General features: G+C 46.4%; 1 protein-coding gene across 3 annotated transcripts in view; it reads right to left on the reverse strand.

The window, feature by feature from the left end:
- LOC135212622 (fas-binding factor 1 homolog) overlaps positions 1-18,436 on the reverse strand; it is a gene marked incomplete at its 3' end in the record, with an annotated part of 53,097 nt that extends 34,661 nt beyond the window's left edge. Inside the window, 3 exon segments of one of the 3 annotated variants that reach the window (XM_064246209.1) lie at positions 14,089-14,245; positions 14,781-14,924; positions 18,231-18,436. In XM_064246209.1, coding sequence (XP_064102279.1) covers positions 14,089-14,245; positions 14,781-14,861 — 238 coding nt within the window. 3 annotated transcript variants of the gene reach the window in all.
- Between the last annotated feature and the right edge of the window lie 2,145 nt (positions 18,437-20,581).

A 20,581-nucleotide genomic window follows, 5' to 3' on the forward strand; every position in this document is an offset into this window, starting at 1 on the left:
CGATCTCCATCCTAAATTCTTTCCTTCAAGAAAACAAAATAAGGATTGGAGATCGACCACCTTCGATCTCTATCAAAAAGAGTGAAGGAGAAGTCTTCCTCGAAGGAAAGCTTCAATGGTGAACAGAATACTATCTGCCTGAGTTGCCAGCTACTCCCTTTACGAAGGAATAGGTATGATATTATCGAGCAAAAGGAAAACTCTCAAGCAGGCCTATTTAACGAAACAGAATTCGCTAAATACAGAAGCTGAGTTGGTGTTGTCGTAACAATACCTGAAGAGTTGTTCTTACTCCGAAAACTCTTGGAAGGTTGAAGGGAGTGTCAAATAAATATATTAGAACAACAGTTCTTTCGGCTTCTATCCGCAGAGGTAATACGATATGCGTATATGACTTGACCCATGCGTTAGCAAAATGACGCAAAGATAAACTACGTAAGTATTGTAGTAATTTGAACATCGAATTCTCTACTACATCTTTCCTCGACGAGGAAGAGAGAAAGAAAGGAAAACGACTGTCTCACGTTCTAATGAACGAGACTTTTAAAAGAACTCCTTGACTCTTTGCCAAGACTCTTTTCCAAGAAAAGGGAGTAATATTCGAATAGAGATCATTCAAGAGGAAGAACCGAGGGATCCGGAAAAGAACGTTCAAATGTTCTTCTGAGATTGGAACAAAACAGACTTCCTGGATAGTCTACAAGTCTTTCTCTTAACCCCGGATGAGCCTCTGAAAATGAATGAGAGCTCTTCCGAAATTTGTTAATGAGTTTATTCGCTTAAACGATAAAAACGTTAAAATCTATGTCAATGAGAACTACCCATTTATGAGGGTCCCCCACTTAAATGACAATGGGGAAAACGTCCTGACTTGACAAAACTATTAGCACTTTGCTAATAGGGGAAAACCCTTTAACATGACCGAAAGTCACCCAGGAATCCGAGTATATAATCTTCCCGATTCTCAAAGAAATCGATGAAGAGGAAAGAGGGATCGAAGAAAAAATTCGGGTATGTCTCTCCGCTAACTCCGAATCCTTTTTAAAAATTTCTGTAAAGAAATGTCCTCAACAGCAATAAGACGCCTTCAACAAGTCTTTTCTCTCGCAAAGCGTCCTGCAGAGCATTCCACCGAAGCGTCCTGGCGAATGTCCACAAAAGCGTCCTGCTGAGCGTCCTCAAAAGCGTGCTGGAAAGCGTCTGCTGAGCGTCCTCAAAAGCGTCCTGCCGAGCGTTAGCAAAAATGACGCAAAGATAAACTACGTAAGTATTGTAGTAATTTGAACATCGAATTCTCTACTACATCTTTCCTCGACGAGGAAGAGAGAAAGAAAGGAAAACGACTGTCCCACGTTCTAATGAACGAGACTTTTAAAAGAACTCCTTGACTCTTTGCCAAGACTCTTTTCCAAGAAAAGGGAGTAATATTCGAATAGAGATCATCAATAGAGAACCGAGGATCGGAAAAGACCGTTCAATGTTCTTATGATATTGGACAAAAGACTTCCTGGATAGTCTACAAGTCTTTCTCTTAACCCCGGATGAGCCTCTGAAAATGAATGAGAGCTCTTCCGAAATTTGTTAATGAGTTTTTTATTCGCTTAAACGATAAAAACGTTAAAATCTATGTCAATGAGAACTACCCCATTTATGAGGGGTCCCCCACTTAAATGACAATGGGGAGAAAACGTCCTGACTTGACAAAACTATTAGCACTTTGCTAATAGGGGAAAAAACCCTTTAACATGACCGAAAGTCACCCAGGAATCCGAGTATATAATCTTCCCGATTCTCAAAGAAATCGATGAAGAGGAAAGAGGATCGAAGAAAAAATTCGGGTATGTCTCTCCGCTAACTCCGAATCCTTTTAAAAATTTCTGTAAAGAAATGTCCTCAACAGCAAATAAGACGCCTTCAACAAGTTCTTTTCTCTCGCAAAGCGTCCTGCAGAGCTCCACCGAAGCGTCCTGGCGAATGTCCACAAAAGCGTCCTGCTGAGCGTCCTCCTCAAAAGCGTGCTGGAAAGCGTCCTGCTGAGCGTCCTCAAAAGCGTCCTGCCCGACGTCCTCAAAAATCGTCCTGCTGAGCGTCCTCAAAACGTCCTGCTTAGCTACGAGAGTGTCTGAGCAGAGAACACCAAGTCCTTCTGAACGACGTTTCAGAGAGGACTCGTTGAGCGCCTTGATGCATGCAAGGCCCGCCAAGAGGCGTCCTGGCGAGCGACCTTGCCAACATCTCAATGTTATGACGAACCGCGTTTTGCGTATGACATTGAATATTTTTAAGGGACGTCCTCATGCGAGTCTCCATGGAGAGCCGCACGCTGCTCCTGAAGAGTGTGAACACTAAAGGAAGACGTATGGCTTTCGTCTTCCGCAAGGTGCTTGCCGAGCGTCCTGGAGAATGTCTCTACTTATAGGACGTCGAGCACCTCCAAAAGCTTCCTCACGTCTAAATTGCCCTTCTTATGCCGACCAGAGACATAAGTTGTTTGACTGTGCACAGCAGCTTGCCGGCCGTCAAACTTATCAGCTTGCTTTTTCGAAGTAAAGCGAACGTTACATAACGTATACGGAGCGCCATGAGGAGAGGAGACGAATACTGAGTTGCTCCTCCAAAAGGTGGAATCAAGAATGTCCCTTGATTACCAAATTCTTTTGGAATGCTAGCGATGTTGAAACAGCTCTAAACTTCATGAGCGTTCACTCGCAGGAGGCTCAAATAAACTCTTCTGGCAAGATGAATGAACCTCCTTAATAATGTATAAGTGATGTATACATGAGCGTTCATATACATGATCGTTCACTCGCAGGAGGCTCAAATCACTCTTCTGGCAAGATGAATGAGCCTCCTTAATAATGTATAAATGATGTATACATGAGCGTTCACTCGCAGGAGGCTCAAATCACTCTTCTGACAAGATGAATGAGCCTCCTTAATAATGTATAAATGATGTATACATGAGCGGTCACTCGCAGGAGGCTCAAATCACTCTTCTGGCAAGATGAATGAGCCTCCTTAATAATGTAATAAATGATGTATACATAGCGTTCACGTACGTGACGAGAGAGAGGACGTGAAGCGTCCTCTTCTCTAAAGCTTCTTTAGGGGGCACGAGTCCTTCCGAGAACTCCAACCCCTGTGTGGGGAGGACGCCTCGGAGGACGAGAAGCAATCCTTCAAGATTCGTGCACGTGCACGATCTTTAGCAGCCTGGGAAGCGTCAACAGGTTCTGCCGAAGGGACGCCAGATCGGTGGGGAGCCCCCGTAACCCTCTTGCGGCTTTCGACATGCCCTCTCCCTGAGTCCTGGGAGTCCGACAGAGGTCCAGGCCTAGAGGCATTATGGGGCCGATCTGACGCCCCCTCCACAACAACAAGGGGCACTACACTTCACAAACACTGATTGGAGAGCGAGCACTTTAGTCTAAGATTACTTGATGTAATCCTCTAGCAGACACTTCTTCTAGGCCCGTAAGCCATACCACAGGGTTAGGCAAAATAAATCTACAGGAGGTTAGAAGGTTCATTATTTCTAACTTCTGTTTACTGTGGAGGAAAACTCCTGATTCTAACACGCTCTAAAATGCGTAAATGAATCCTCCTTCTTCCGTAATCAGTCACACATTACACTAATTACCTTATGCAAAGAAAACATGTAAACGTCTATATACTAAGCGAGTGTCTACCAAAAGTTCCGGTAGCCTCACCTTACCATGCAGACAACAAAGTCTGAAACTAGGCTAAACTAGCTTCAGACATCAAATGCAATGAAAAAATTTACGATAGCGTATGCCTAGCCACAAATCCCAGTTAATAATCGAAAGAATATTAGGATACTTAAGTGGCTAATGAAGTTTCAAAATCCTAGGCGGAGGTCTGTAAACAGTTGTTTACCGACCGGCGACAGAAAAAAATATGCATAGAAAATGGGAATAGTTCCTGATGTATCCGCCTCCCAGCGGCGGGAATGGGTACTACCACTGGCCGCCCACTGCGTGTCCGCGAATTTTTAAATTCTGTCGGACTTCAGAAAATACAGCTATATATATATCTGTCAGGTAAGTTTCATGAACAAATCCTCTTTTTTTCAGATAGGGACTTCCAATCATTCTGTAATTTTCGTTTGAAAGAGTTTGGAGCAAAATAAAACAGTATGACACTGCCAGACGTATGATGAACCCAAAAAAATATTATTACTGCTTATAGTAGTGTGTAGGTGACAGATGAACTGCGTCTCAACAAAAAATCACAAAACCAGACAAGCGTAAACATGTAATACTTCTACCCAAGTAATAAAACCAGTTGTATCATCATTTACTGTATTTATTATTTATTCACTTATTACATTTTACAAAATAAAAAATATGAACACCAGATAAAAATGAAGGTAAAAAAATAAAGCTTTATAGTAACTTTAATATAAAAAACCAAACCAGAGAAAAAGCGAAAAAGCTATTTTTTCTGAGGACAAAGAAACTTAACAAATTAGTTTAGATACCCCTGATGCCCCTAAAGTTGTTTTCTGTGAATGAAACTAAATCTTAGAAAAGACGTAAAAGAAAATGACATCGACCCAATTTTTGAGATATAGTATAAAATTTGCGATTTCCATATTTATTGGCTGGGGCTTTCGCTTTAGTTTTTGCTTTGTTATTACGTGCTTATTTACTGTTCTATTTTGATAATACTTTATGTGCATGTTCCCAGGTGCGATATACCAACATTCTGTTAAAGACCGATTTCTATTCAAGACTGTAGTTTTCTCACCGACCACCAGTGTCCCTTGTACAAGGGACACTGAGTTTCACATTTTTTTTCACAAAATCATTTATTTTCCCTGTAGGATGATAAAAACTAACAGATAATATGCGTTATTATAGTGGTAATAATATGACAATTTGTCCAAAATTGCATTTTTCCTAAACTATACAAACCTGAGGTCCTTTTACAATAGGAAGGTACTAGCGGCAGCTGGATAGGTCGTAAGCTTTCGAACAAGGGGTTTCGGTAGTTAACTGCTTGTCCGACAGGCGCGCGCGCGCGACTGGGAGGTAAACAAATCACTTTTGCTTTTGGCCCAAGCAAAAAACTGCAGAGTGAGGGGTGGCATGAGGTGGGGCTATGTGTAAAAGGACCTCAGGTTTGTCTAGTTAGTTATGCATGCAATTTTGGACAAATTGTCATTTGTTCCGACACGGCATACAAACCTTCGGTCCTTTTACAATAGGAAGACTCACTTCTTGGTGGGAGGAATCTGAGTCTTTTGTGAACAGACTGGTGTTCGCCCAACCTTGGAAGCCTCCCTGGTCGTAAGAGCGAGGGAGGGATCCAAGCCTCTGTCCGATTGATCGGGGTGTGGCACCGCAGGATCAATGGTCAGACCTCTGGACCGAGTTACTAAGAGAGAGGCAAGCGTATCTCTTCGTACCAGCAATGTAAGAACTTGTTCCTGTACAGGAGCAATATAAAGTCATGGGTTTGACTCTTGTAGGCATCCACTTCCCCCCCTTGTAGAAGAAGTGGTGGATATTCTGCTCCTATCCCTAGTGAAAGGGATAGGATGGGGCTCTGTCATATAGCTCACCTGCATCTCGTCCTCATCCAGCGTAGTGACGACCGTGGCCCTCTGCCCACAGGTAGAGGAGTAGGAAAAGACGGGAAGAGGGAGCCAGTCACTCACTCATTCACATCCATCCACACAGTCACACCAGGACTCGATGCTGTTTCAGCCTGCGAGGGTCTGGGTTAGCTTACAACAACTTGTTGAGCAGCCACCACGGGTCCCAAGGAAAAGGTCCATCCAAGGACCTGTGGGCAATATCCCGAAGGTAGAAGGACGTAAAGGTAGTCTGGTTAGACCAGACCCCTGCCTTCAGGACCTGCGCCACAGAGAAGTTCTTACGAAACGCCAACGAGGGGCCAATACTTCTGACTTCGTGAGCTCTCGGACGGGACGTACGGATGTCGTCACTACCATCAGCCCTCATACGCCCTCCTGATGACCTCACGCAGCCAGAATGAAAGAGTGTTCTTGGATACTTCTTTCTTGGTTACCCCGGTGCTAACCGAAGAGGCGTCGACACTCAGGCCTGAGGTGTCGAGTTCTCTTCAGATAGCGCCGTAGCGCCCTCACAGGACAAAGCAGCATCTCATCCGCATCATTATCGGTGAAGTCCAATATGGGAGGGAATCGTGAATGACTCGAACCTGTCGTCAGGGATCGACGGTTTCTGAGTCTTCGCAACGAAGTTCGGGACGAAATCAAGCGTCACAGATCCCCATCCCTGGAGTGTCGTACATCATAGGAAAGACCATGAAGTTCCCCTACTCTCTTCGCCGATGCCAGGGCCAGCAAGAAGAGGGTCTTGAGGGTCAGATCCCTGTCTGACGACTCTCGGAGTGGCTCGAACGGCGTTCGAGTCAAACTTCTAAGGACGAGAGTTACATCCCACGCAGGGGGCCTCCCCGAGTTCCCTGGGTGGGCAAGACCTTTCGAAGCTCCTCATAAGCAATGGAGATCTCGAACGAGTTCGAGATGTCCAATCCCCTAAGTTTCAGGACGAGCGCCAAGGCGGCTCTGTATCCTTTGACTGTGGGGACTGGAGAGGAGCTTCTCTCGGCGAAGAAACACGAGGAAATCCGCTACCTGCTGAAGAGTGGCTCTGAGAGGAGATAGACCCCGTCTACGACACCAACCACAGAAGACGGCCCACTTCCCCTGGTACACAGCTGCAGAGGACTGACGGACGTTTCCAGCCATCTCTGTTGCTGCGCTACGAGAAAAGCCTCTCGTTCGCAAGAGATGGTGGATAACAGCCAGCCGTGAAGACGTAGGGACTGGGACTGCTCGGTGGTACCGCTCGGACGTGTGGGCTGGGCGAGAAGGTTGTGCCAAAGGGGAATCTCTCTCGGTTCTCCTGCGAGAAGAGCCAGCAGGTCCGGATACCAAATGGCCTGTGGCCATTTGGGGAGCCACCAGGATCATCCTGAGATTCGGGGTGACCAGTGCTCGACTGATCACCTTGCGAATCAGGCTGAACGGGGGAAAGGCATAGACGAAGAGGTTGTCCCACGGGTGTTGAAGAGCTTCCTCTGCAGCTGCCCATGGGTCCAGCACGGCCGAGAAGAACACCTTGAGCTTCCTGTTGTGCCGGGTGGCGAACAGATCCACGACTGGTCGCCCCCACAGGTCCGAAGAGCCTTTCCGCCACGTCCTGGTGTAGAGACCATTCGGTCCCTATCACCTGATCCCGACGGCTGAGCGTGTCTGCTACTACATTCCTCTTCCCTGGAATGTAGCGTGCCGACAGCTCTATTGAGTGTGCCTCGGCCCACTCGTGCACCTGCCGAGTCAACTGGTACAACGGAGAGACACTAGGCCCCCCTGTTTGTTGACGTAGGCCACCACCGTGGTGTTGTTGCACATCACACCACTGAGTGTCCCATCAAGCGGTCCTGGAACTCTTGGAGAGCGAGGAACGCTTTGGCCTTGAGTTTTTCCAGTACATTGATGTGAAGGTGCTTGTCGTTCTCGTCCCACACTCCTGAAGTCAGCAACTCCTCCATGGTGTGCGCCCCATCCCTCGGGTCGATGCGTCTGAGAACAGCTGCATGTCCGGGGGGGGTGGGGGGGGAGTGCGCAGAGGCACTCCTCTTAAGAAGTTCCTGTCGTCCAGCCACCAGGCTAGGTCCTGCCTCACCTCCGGTGTCAGTGACACTGGAAAGCTTGGGGGATACCGTTGCCTGTGACCAACTCTCCTTTAGTCTCCACTGAAGAGACCGCAGGTGAAGACGCCCGTGAGGGACTAACTTCTCGGAGTGACGACAGGTGTCCGATCACGGACTTGCCATCGCTGAGCTACTGTTCCTGCCGAGACAGGAACTGGTTGGCTGCCTCCCTGAATCTGCTGATCCGCGAGTCTGCGGGGAAGACTCGCCTGCTACCGTGTCGATCAGCATGACCCAGGGTGACTTGCATCCCTCTGCTTGGGCTCGAGATCGGACTTTTCGAAGGTTCACAACGGATCCCCAGATCGCGACAGAACTCGAGCAGTCGATCCCTGTCCTGTAGCAAACTGCGAGCGGGAGCTCGCCAGGACTAACCAATCGTCGAGATACCTCATCAGACGTATCCCGTGCGAATGGGCCCAAGCAGACACCAGAGTGAACACTCGCGTGAACACCTGTGTGCGGTTGAGAGCCGAACCGAAGCAAAGGTCCCTGAAACCTGGTACACCGTCCCGTCGAGGATGAAGCTGAGGTACTTTCTGGAGGACTGATGAATGGGTATTTGGAAATACGCATCTTCAAGTCCACTGAAAGCATGAAATCGTTCTCCCTGATGGAGTCGAGCACTGAGCGTGCCGTCTCCATCGTGAACCGGGTCTGGCGAACAAACCGGTTTCAGGGAGAAGAGATCTATCACCGGGCGCCAGCCTCCCGTTAGACTTTTCCACCAGGAAGAGTCGACTGTAAAAAGCCCGGTGACTGATCCGTGACGATTTCTACAGCTCTCTTGCTCAGCATGGTCTTGATCTCCTGTCTCAATGCTACGTCCTTCGATGACCCTGGAACGTACGACTGCTGTTGGACCCGGTCGGAGGTGAGGGGTGGCCGAGATTCGAAGGGAAGGGTAATAGATATCCCTCCCGAAGGACATCTACAATCCAGGTCTCGGCGCCGTAGCGCTGCCAAGTTGCCCAATGGCTGGCCAGGCACCCCCCCACTTCCGGCAGCAGGTGAGGGGGAACGCCGTCCCTAGCGTTTCCCCCCTTTCTTCGACTTCTTCCCAGAGCCTGCCACGGGAGGAGGAGGCGTGGGAGGAGGGCTGGTTACGGCTCCCCTTGGTAGAAGTCGAAGAAGACAGAGTCTTTCCCCTTGGCTTCGACGCAGCTACCGTCTTAGCCACCGAGGAAGCGCTAGCCGAGCTCTTAGACTTGGCCGCAGTCCGAGGCTGCCCAGAAGCCTTCGAGACTGCCTGGTGAACCAGACGGTCACTGTCGTCAGTGCGCCGTCTGTCCACCGCAGCGTCCACCATCTCTCCTGGGAAGAGAGACGTGGAACTCCGTAAAGGTCCGTTGCGAAGTCCCAACGCCGCTTCACGCCCGGCCGCCCTGGAAACCCGAGTAAGGACAGCGTCCCTTCGTCGGAGAACCAGGTTGGCCCACAGGTTCACCGTCTGGTGGGCAAGGAAGGAGATGGCTCTTCCTCCAGACTGGCAAAGTCTCCTAAAGACCAGTCATCTTCGGGAGAAATTCCCCTGGAGTTGGCTGCGACCTTAGATACTGTGAGGGACCACAGATCTAGCCAGGAGACGGCCTGGAAAGCTGCCATGGCGGTAGATTCCAGGCCGAGTGCCTCTTGCTGCGAGAACCATAGGTTCTCGGACAGGAGCTGCTGCAGAGACACACCCGGATTCAGCCTGGCTAACTCCGGGTTCACCTGTTTTGGGCGGCATCGGGTCTTCAGATGGCACGTAAAAACGCCGCTGTCGCAGCAGAGGAGGTGGAAGCAGCTTGCTCGACCTGCCAGACTTGAGCGTAACCGTCTTGTCCGGAGACAAGCGATTCAACTGGTCAGCACTGAGTCCGCAAGCTCAGAACGCGGCAAACCCACCGTCGGTCTGGGTTCCCTCTTCGGGCCCCAGAACGACTCGAGCCGGACGTGGGCTCGGATGGTGGGAGCGGCGATCCTTCCGCGAGGTCGTTTGTGCTGACGAATCAGCGCAATAACCTCGGCAAAGTTCCTCTGGATCTCAGGAGTGACTGCGTCCTGCGGAGTCGGACCATCCAGTCCCTCAAAACAGGAGCATCTCCCGAGACCCTCCTCCCTCAAGGGGATGGAACACCGCGACAGACCCCTCTCGGTCTCCTCCAACCACTTGTGCGTACGACCTGGCTGGTCCGAGAACCGTGCCTGGTACGTACGACGACGTGGTGGGATCCTGAGGGCGCACCCCTCACGATCACTCCTCAATACCTCGCCCCTCCCGGTGTAACCCGAGGAGGTTGAAGGTATGGGAGAGGCAGACCTGACGCTCGCCTCCTCGCTCGCTGGAAGAACCAGTGGGCTTGGAAGGACTGCAGGCGATCGTCAACCCGCGGTGGCGATCGAGCTGCAGACCTAGTCGAGCCGTCTCGCTGTGGAGAACGGCTGGACCGAGAACAGCGGCCCCGGTCTCGTGTGTCAGAGGAGCTGGTGCTGGTCGCCGTACCCGATCGCTCTCTGTGAGAGTGACGGTCAGGCGACCGGCGAGCTCCACTGTCACGGTGAGACCGGTGCGTATCCTCACGGTGCGTCAGTTCGCTGGTACCAGCCGTGGCTGGTGCCGGCGAACGGGGGGACCTCTTCCCAGCCTCGGCCCGTGGCCGGTCATGGACCGTCACGTCCGCCCGGGTAGCCAGCTGCTCGCCGCGAGAGCGAGAGCTGGTCTGGTGAGAGTCGCGTGAGCGGCTGTCACCAGTCTTCCGCTCCGTGCCGTGAACCTGACGCTGAAGCGGGCTCAGAGGTCTGGTTTCTTGGCTGCACGGCCGCTGTTAGGCGACCGTCCACTCGGTACCTCTCGCGAACGAGAGGCCGAGACGGACCCCGCTGCCGTGGCCGAACCACTAACAGCAGGTGAGGAAGTGCCGGTGTTAGCCGGCACTCCTCTGGTCCCCGTAGTCTTCTTCCTTGCGGAAGAAGAGACGGGTCCTGCCTCCGAAGGAGCAGGGTGACCAGCGGAAGAACCCCCCGTCTCACCAGAGCGAGACGGGCCCTTAGAAGTTCCCGAAGGAGACTTCTTAGGGGGGGGGAGGCGACCTTCTTCTTCTTCGGCGGGGGAGCCTTAGAAGAAGAAGGGGAAGAGGCGGCAGACGACGACGACGACGAAGAAGACGATGAAGACGACGACGACACCTTCTCCTCTTCTTCTTCTTCTTCGTCAACCTCCTCAGGACCGACGTCAGATCTGTCATCCAGAGCGATAGCGGGGCTGCTGTTGCCGAAGCAACAGGGCCCGGACGCACCTGTCCGAACAGATCAGCATCGGGAGCAGCGGCGCCAGGAACAGGAACAACGTCAGCAGGTGCAGGCATCACAGGAACGGCAGTAGAGACGGCAGGAGCAGGTACAGGAACGGCAGCAGTGGTCAACGTCACGTCCGTGAACGGCGGCTGGGCAGGTACGGCAGGTACGGCAGGCTGTGCAGGCGGTCCAGATGGACGGACCAGCGGCACAGACATCCTTGGTACTGGTGGGAGGTCCAGGGGCGAGCTCTTCGGGCACACGAAGTCCGGTCGCGGCAGCACGGCAAACCCAGGTGGCGGCATCACACTCCCCCGAGGTACGGCGACTGGCCCCTGCACCGATGTAGTAGGTGTACAGAGACCGCGTGCGGGGTGTACACCAGGTGAGGAGGTGAAGCGTAGCCAGGTGTTGTAAGGGTCGTGGTGGTGGTGACCGCCACGGAGCCAGCGAGATGGTAGAGCAGCCCCTGGACACTCGGCACGTGCCCTGCAGCCCCAACGATGCCCACACCTGTCCGAGGTCGGTCCTTTCGCGGCGGCAACCCGCACCTGAGGAAGCTAAAGGTCGGGTGATTAGGAGGATCCTCTACCGCTCGCGCGAAGACGAACCGGATAGAGGACCCAGAGTACAACTCGACGTTAGGGTATCTAGCGCCCTCCTCCACACTCGACAAGTCAGGTGAGGAGAAGGACCTAGAAACCCCCCCCGAAGGGGAAGGCGCCAAACTGTTGGAAGCTGAGCGGGCGGCAGGAAAGAAGACGAAGTGTCCGTAACCAAAGGAGTCGCGGGAGAGCTTTCCGACGACTCCTTTGCCGGCCTTCGCTTCTTCCTGCCCTCATACAAGTCCACTGCGCCTCCGACCAATTATTACAAACTTCACATGGCTCGGCTCGGGTGCATTCGCGCCCCCGACACGAGCGCACAAAATATGAGGGTCAATCTCCGGAATGAGCGGAACTTCCGCATTTACGCCCTTCGGTACCCGGGGGGCATAGTCTCCGTGGGGTAGCGAGGCGAGGAGATTCCATCATTGACCAATAATTCAAAATTAATTAGAAAGAGAGAAATGATTGTACTTACAATGATTCTTTCATACACAAACACAACCATATACTCAGGAAAGCAAACGACGAGAAGCGGGCAGAGAGCGTCGAACACACACGTCCACTCGCTGTGAGGGCCGAAAGCAAAAGTGATTTGTTTACCTCCAGTCTCGCGCCGCGCGCACCTGTCGGACAAGCAGTTAACTACCGAACCCCTTGTTCGAAAGCTTACGACCTATCCAGCTGACCGCTAGTACCTTCCTATTGTAAAAGGACCGAAGGTTTGTATGCCGTGTCGGAACAAACCTGATAATTTCATTAGCCTGTCTTGATTAGTGTATTTTTGGCAAATATTTTTACGATCGGCACCCCTCCAAACTGGAGTCACTAACGAGAGATTCAGTTCGGCAGCGAACGCAATGTTTACATTCTGCTCACCCACCCGGTAAAGAAGGGGTTAAGAGCAATCCAACCGTAATCCAAAGGGATCCGTAATTCGTCACCAAAATCAATCAAATCAAAGGTGTAAATGAAGGCCGGGCAAGACCAAAAGGAGTTCGCTGTGGATACATCTGTACTCCACCGCGAACGATAAGTGATTGACGTGAGAGGGCAGGTGTGACTGGCCCGTGATGGCAGGGCTACCAGCGGTGGGCTGGTAACTAGGTAACGAGGGTGTTTGCCAGGAGATTGGCAACACTGATAGTTTATTTTAACCAAAGATTTGGTAAATTTTTAATAAATGAGGGTTCGGGCTGGTAAGTGACCAGGGCTTATTCAGGTGTTCAGGGGGTGTATTGCAATATCTTTTTTTCTAATAGTACATACACAAAGCACTTCTGTATGCCATCTTTTCTCTTTCTTTTTCAACACATTTAATATTTGGTTTCTTGATATCTAATCTGAATAGATTACATATTAGTTTTTCTTCAGTAATCAATTTTTGCAACTAGTACATATGTTATCTAGAGCCACATGTAGCTGGAACTTCTTGAACAAGGGAAAGCACTGCTATGAGAACGAAAGAAAGCATTAAACAAAAAAGGTAATCCTGGGTAAAGGTTTGGTCTAAATAATGGCATTGTTTTTAATCTTGCTGCAAAGCTTCAAGTAATTAACAGAGTACTAAGGTTACCTTATATTGCAGCTACCTCCAGGACAAACTTGAGCACAATGTAGAACTTCAGAACTTCCCTTACTAGGGTGGAGTAGTATATTTAATCAGAGGCTACCCTTACTAGGGTGAAGTATAATTTAATAAGATGCTAAAGGCTCTTCCCTTAAATTAAAGACACAATTATGGATAGTATCAGATGGCAGATAATTCCAAATCTGTGCTGGCAAAAGTTACAATGGGTCATATCTTTAGCTGTACCACTGGAAAAAGGACAATCACCACTATTTAACCCTGCTACACAACTAAGCTGAGCACACATGAGCAATATTGCTCTGGTGAAAGGATTTTATACACAGATGGAGGAAGTGCTTTTATATAGACAGTACGTATTGAGAAAAATTAGCCTCACTACCACAAGTAAATTTCCAATACTCCAAAACAATTTCCACACATATGTGATGCAAAACACTGTCTGACATCACAATAAACATAAGACAGTTTCTATTCCCAAGCCAACAACACAAATTTACAGTGCATTAGTATCCTGACCACAAAAATCATAATAGACTACAATGTATTCTAAGGAAATTAAAAAAAAAACAAAAAAATTATGTACAGTACTGGATTATGTTTTGTTTGTTTGTATGGTGATTTTACGTTGCATGGAACCAGTGGTTATTCAGCAACGGGACCAACGGCTTTACGTGACTTCCGAACCACGTCGAGAGTGAACTTCTATCACCAGAAATACACATCTCTCGCTCCTCAATGGAATGGCTGAGAACCGAACTCGTGGCCACCGAGGTGGCAGTCCAAGATCATACTGATCACGCCACTGAGGCGCTGGATTATGTTTTTCCTATTCTTAATTGCTTGAGCTTCTGATTACCAAAAATAAAAGTACAACAATTAACTTACCATCATCTTCATCATTAGCGGCTTCTTTTGTTTTTAGAAGAGGATGGGAGTTTTTGTTATCAAAGGTCACTCGACGATTTGCATCTTTTTCACTTTTTTGTGAAGTTGCTGACTTGGGTTTGCCTTTGGGTAATCCATCATCCAAATCCTCCAAATCCTATATGAGTAAAATCAGCTACATCAATTTCCAGGAAAGCTATTCTAAACATGATATCATTTGAAAAAATGTTTTTCATGTGAACGATATGAATATCTTATCAGCAACAACTGGTTTTCATATTTGAGATTCCTTTCCATTACAGTGATTGAATGAATTACAACGAACCCCGTATTCGTGGACTCATGTATTTGCGAACTCCTCTATGTGCCTATTTGCAGGAAATTCAACTATACACAGTATTTTTCTATGAGAAATATCCACAAATTACTGTATTTTCATATGAATTTTATTATAAATTGCACTTTTAGTGATAAACCTACTAAAAAAACCAAGAATATACATTTTTGTGGATTTTCTTGAATTTTAACTAACAAAATAGGCAGTTTAAAGTGTTTTTATTGGGGTTCAAAGTATTTGCGGATTATAGCTATTTGCGGGGGGGTCTGGTGCGCATCATCCCCCATGGATAGGGGGTCCACTGTACAAGTATCACAACCAAATATAACAAAACTACAACATTTTAGCAACTTACAGCCATTAACTTTGCCATTTCTTCTGGATTGACATCAGAAACAGGATCTGAGTCCGCGGCACTGAATTCAATATCACTCATTGTGACGGCAGGCTAATCAGTTTGAGACAAGATTAAAGATGCATTGGATACACTTTCCACTGCCTGTAAACAAATAAATATCATTTAATTGATATGTCATATGCCATAATCAAGGAGGAGAGGTAGACCAAAAATGAGATGGAGAGACACAGTTAACACGGACATGCGGGAGAGGAACATGAGTGAGGTAATGGTGCATGATTGCAGAAGATGGAGAAGACTAATAAAAAGCGACCCCATATAAAGATGGGAAAAGCTGAAGATAAAGAATGTTTAAGTTAGTGATATGCCATAATCAATAAACCTGACCCATGGTCCTCATGCAATTAAACATTTTCAAACAGAAAGGTAACTGTATTTAAATTAACAGTGCTTTGAAAATTATATATACCTGAGATTTTCATATAATACCTTCATTGTAAATATTTCTATAATGCATACCTGTGAGGTAAAGCAAATATGCTACTGAATTCTTACACAAACAGAATATTTCAAAAGTTGAACAGGTACTCATTACCACAGCATATATATACTGCCAATTACATATAAATGTACCATATAACTTTGATATTTCAGAAAATAAAGGTGCAATATACTAATTAACTTAGTCTAGGCAAGAACTAGGAAGTCTATTGATCAAAGAGAACTTGCCAGGCTCCACCTTTTTTTTTATGACAAGAGCAAGGAAGTCTATTGATCAAAGAGAACTAGTTAGGTTCTACCTCTTTTTCTATGATAATGTGAAAGGCTTGGAAGACAAGGTAACTTTAACACCAGAGCTCAATATCTGAAACATTAACACTTAAGAAACTTAAATCTGTCCTAATGGCAAATTGTGCACCACCCATCTAACCAGACAAGGTCAGAGATTCACATGGCTATAGTAGATTCACATCAACCATGCATTTCATGTCTAGGCCAGTCCCTTACAACACTCCTGATTGGCTGTTGATAAGCCAATCACAGGGCTGGAAACTCTCAGTCTCTCGAGAGAGTTCACATAGACAGGATGTATGTTCCACCTCTCCTTTCAAAAGTATCCCTCAGGAGAGCTCGGAACACAAATGCTGCCTGTGAACTCTCGAGATAGGCCAATCAGGAGCGTCGTAAGGGCCGGGCCTAGATATCAATTCAAGGTTGATGTGAATCTACTATAGCACTGGAAAGGAACTGCATCTGCAGTGGTTGTATGGAGCCCAGTAAAGACTGACCAGCCTCTAAATAGTAGCCAGGTGGAGCTGAGGGAGAGAGTGCCCTAGCCTCATTAACCAATAACAAACACGTTGTCCTGCAGAGCTTCTCAGCATAAAAGCATAAACAAAATTCAGTAAATTTCTTACGTTACCTAGTAGTACTATAGGTAATTTCTCAAGTTAATAGGGTAAACAACAGAGTGGACTGGCTGCGGCCACCCTAACTGTGTTCGGACCCACCTTCAGAAAAAATACTTTAACACGTAATGACACCGCAGATGGGCACCAGTCACAGGTCTCATGTCTCGAGGTGTTGCTCCCGTGACCCATGACTGGTGCCCATCTCCAGTGTCGGGACATGATTAAGTACTTTTTCTGAAGGTGGTTCTGAACACGGTTAGGGTGGTCGCAGTTAGTCCATTCGGTTGTTTACCCTAAGTAGCTATCGCATCTGTACTACCTATACTTACACCACACACACCCTTCCTACATGTTCAATCAAAAGATTGCATTAGCTAGGTACTAATAAACAATATCTCCAAGCAGAGCTCTTCCTTACAATTAGGGTAAACAACCAAATGGACAAGCTGCGGCCACCGAAACCGTGTTCGGACCCACCTTCAGAAAAAGTACTGGAGCACCTACAAATTCGCAAGCCCACTCGACCGCTGACCGAAATCGGCGGAAGAACACCAAAACCAATATGGCGGCGATACCAAAACAACAACAAAGTAAGGAGCGACTACATAGGGTAAAAAACCGCATGGTACAGGGGTGGACCTTGTAGTACGATCAATATGTACAACCCAAAAAAATTACCTTACCTATAACGTGTCCTGACATCGGAGATGGGCCATCAGACGCGACTTGTTGTTGGTGAGAAACAGAGCTAAAGACCTCTACTCCGGCTGTCAGGACGCGTTAAAATGTACTTTTTTTGGGGTTGTACACATTGATTGTACATGGTCCACCCCTGTACCATGCGGTTTTTTACCCTACTATCCGCGACGATCGATTTATGTGTGCTGTCAGTAAGGCCGTGGCGGAACGGCGCTTCGCGCCTTATCCGCATATTTTAAGATTCTTGGCAAGCACGGCATGTTCTGGCAAGAGGTAATGTTGCGCTGCGCGCGCTAGCCACAGGGGTTACAGTAAGGCTACTTACCGTGGTGGGTGGATTTGGGTGTCGCGCGGCCCGGGAAACTGGCCCGGGAATCTGTAAACTACCCAAAGTACTTTAACACATCCTGACACCAGAGACGGGCACCGGTCACGAGTCATGGGTTGTGGGAGCAACACCTCGAGACATGAGACTTGTGACTGGTACCCATCTCCGGTGTCAGGATGTAAACTATTAAAGTACTTCTTCTGAAGGTGGGTCCAAACACGGTTAGGGTGGCCAAAGCTAGTCCACTCGGTTGTTTACCCTACTGGAAATGTACCTAGCCTACCTAGCTAGTATACCTACTAGGTAGGTATTTCATGTCACGGTAGATCATGTCACAATTTACAGCTTACAACAGGCTTAGAGTACTACTTACTAACTTAAGGTGTACCTAGAGTAGATCTGTATCAAATGTATTCCACATTACTACTAGCCTATTACCTACCTAGTATAGTACATAGCATAGGCCTTATAGGTACCACAATAAATATTTAACGTGAAAATGTCTCAATCGTCAGCTAAATAATACTACGAAGTACTAGGAGTCACTAGTAGTACTAGTACGGTACTAAGGTATTTATTACCTATACCTAGCTTTACCTAAGTACTAGGCTAGTAGCTAAGGTAGACTACCTACCTAGCCTAGGTACCTAACTTACTACTGACATTTCATGTTTAACCATTAGTACCTGTAAAAGAAGCCTACCGTTCTCGAACAGAATTCATATCGCTCATTTCTGCCCTAAATGTGTCCGATGAAGGAAGGCTGGAGCCTGGACGGGTCTGTCTACTACATTCCTCGAGGTCTCTGACACCGTCTCCTCCTAAAGGTCATTCAGAGCATACTAATTCGGTCCAAATAATTAATGAATGTCATCTCGGCCTTTCCTAAATATGACAGTAAATACCGGAATTACATTGAACTTTAATAGCCCTAGTTCTGAATTTGTACGTTGTTGCTTGGCAACCTAGGGTTGTAAGAGAGAGCATTTAACGTTTGTTATTGTTTACATTAACCGCTGATGTTGTCCGGCGTTGCCAAGAGTGCCTTTTGACCATATAAGAGAAATTGTTCTGATTTTAACACTTTTCCTAACTGAAATATACTCAACGAAAGTAATTTTGACGAAAATCTGTTGTGATTTCGATTCTGTTATATGCCTTTCTTTGCATAAGTTTCCAACGTAGGTACGTGTTGCTTCTTTCCCGTTTCTTTTTACAAGAAATAATGTTTGGGTCACGGGTGGAGTGAATTGAACAATGCAATTAAACACTAGGGAGAACATTGAAAACATAATTATCGCAGTTGTTGAAACACCAAATCGGATATATACTATACAAGAAAGTGGAAATTGGTGATATTATTGAGATTGTAAATAATGAAAGTTGTGTCAGTAACAGAATGCAAGTCTAATATATTATCTTTCAAGTCCAAAATATTCTTGAACAATTAGTTAGTAATTTGAAAAGTATAAATACTTTACCAGAAGGTCAGTCGGCTTCTCTCTTGGTAGCCTTGCTTATAGACCATTATAATATACAGAAATGCCGGCTGTATGTTCTATTGTAAATTAGTTATTTGAAACGATGGATAAAGGCAAAGGTGGTATTTCGGTATTGCTCGACCTCAGCACTGCTTTTGATACAGTTGCTAATGAACTTCTAAATGATTTGCCGTTAATTGGTATTACCAAAGAACCTTTTGAGTGTTTCCAAGGCCTATACAATTAAGGACTCGTGCACTCATCGTGTGAAACCAGGAATAAACTACCGCAAAAGTCAAAACAGTGTATTGGTGTCCCACCCCATCCCCCAAGATAAGTTCCTACAAAGATACGAGAATGAAGTAACTTCAAATTTTCAGTCATTTTGACTAGCATGATAATGACGGTAATATGACACGACAACCAGTTCTGAAAGAAAAAAAATGAGGGGTGGGTGGTGGAGTTCCCATTGTAGCTGCCTCTAGCTATACCCATTTATACACTTCCTCCGGTGTTTCTTGCATTATTTCTTCTTTCATGCAAGCCTATTCTTTAAAAAATATCTTTCCATGCCCATCAATTTCAGGCCCGTGCCCAGAGTTTTTTTTTATGGGATTCTTTTTTTCCCCAAAACTGGACCTTTTCTTCTATAAATGCCATTGCATATATATGTATATGTGTATACACACACACACACACACACACACACACACACACACATATATATATATATATATATATATATATATATATATATATAGGTATGTAGCTACAAGATGAAATACTTGAAAAATTATGGACTTCCAGAAATTTGAGAGGGTCGTTCGAACACCTCGGTGCAGGCCTGAATTTACTAATTATTTCTTCTAACTGTTTTACTCGCTAGATTTCTCCTAACCATATTTGCTAAACAAATAAAAAAAACATGATTGCTTCTCATATTTTAGTAGTCCGTGATAGGGATGTTTTTGCCTAGTACTCCTTGGCACGTGGCATGAGACGATACTATACACATACAATATTTAATTTCACCTCATATTATGACTACAATCTTCATAATATCAATTCTCATTTTCCTATAGTAGGAAGATTTCTATTTTTTTTTTTTTTAGTATACTTCCACATTGTTGTTATTAATTAATGCGACACCAACTTTGCTAAAAAATTATCAGTATACATTTATTCTTTAGTAATTCCTCTCATATTTATTGAATTTCACACTTAAGAATACCCCCTGATCTCATAATTATACTCTGGCCCACATTGGCTTGCCAAAAGCAAGATGTCGGCCAGTTTTCCTAAATTTGCGACGGTGGTCCCCTTATATAAATCTATCTCTATGATTTGAGCGTATCAAGTCTTTTGTTTTCAAGTTTGAAGAAAACAAAATAGCACAAATTAGCTAAACTAGATCATCTACTAACGCTATACTAATTACAATAACATTAAATTTTACATAAATGTATGAAGAAATGGTTCCTGTTTTTCGAAGGTATGAAAATTGGATGATTTATTGAGTTTTTCACGTACTACGATTGGCCATCGAGTTTGTTTCCTTATCCGTCGTCCGTCAGATAGGTACTACCTATACTCCGTTTTTTTTTCATCTTGTCCATCTGCCTTGGTGTTTTTGTATGGTAACAAGTGCGTCCCGGGCTTTAGTTAGTTACGCAATGTGTAAGTTTTTAGGTAAATAAAAGGATATCTGGGTGTACTATTTGCAACTGAAAAGTGTTTTAATAATTTACTGTATGCGAATTACACCGTTAATATTCGAAATAGGATGATATTATAATTATGAATGTGAGCTGAATGTAACTATCTAAAGCCCGAGACGCAGTGTTACCATACAAAAACCACAGGCGGATGGACATATGG

Source organism: Macrobrachium nipponense, chromosome 41 (assembly GCF_015104395.2).
Source record: "Macrobrachium nipponense isolate FS-2020 chromosome 41, ASM1510439v2, whole genome shotgun sequence".
NCBI lineage: Eukaryota > Metazoa > Arthropoda > Malacostraca > Decapoda > Palaemonidae > Macrobrachium > Macrobrachium nipponense.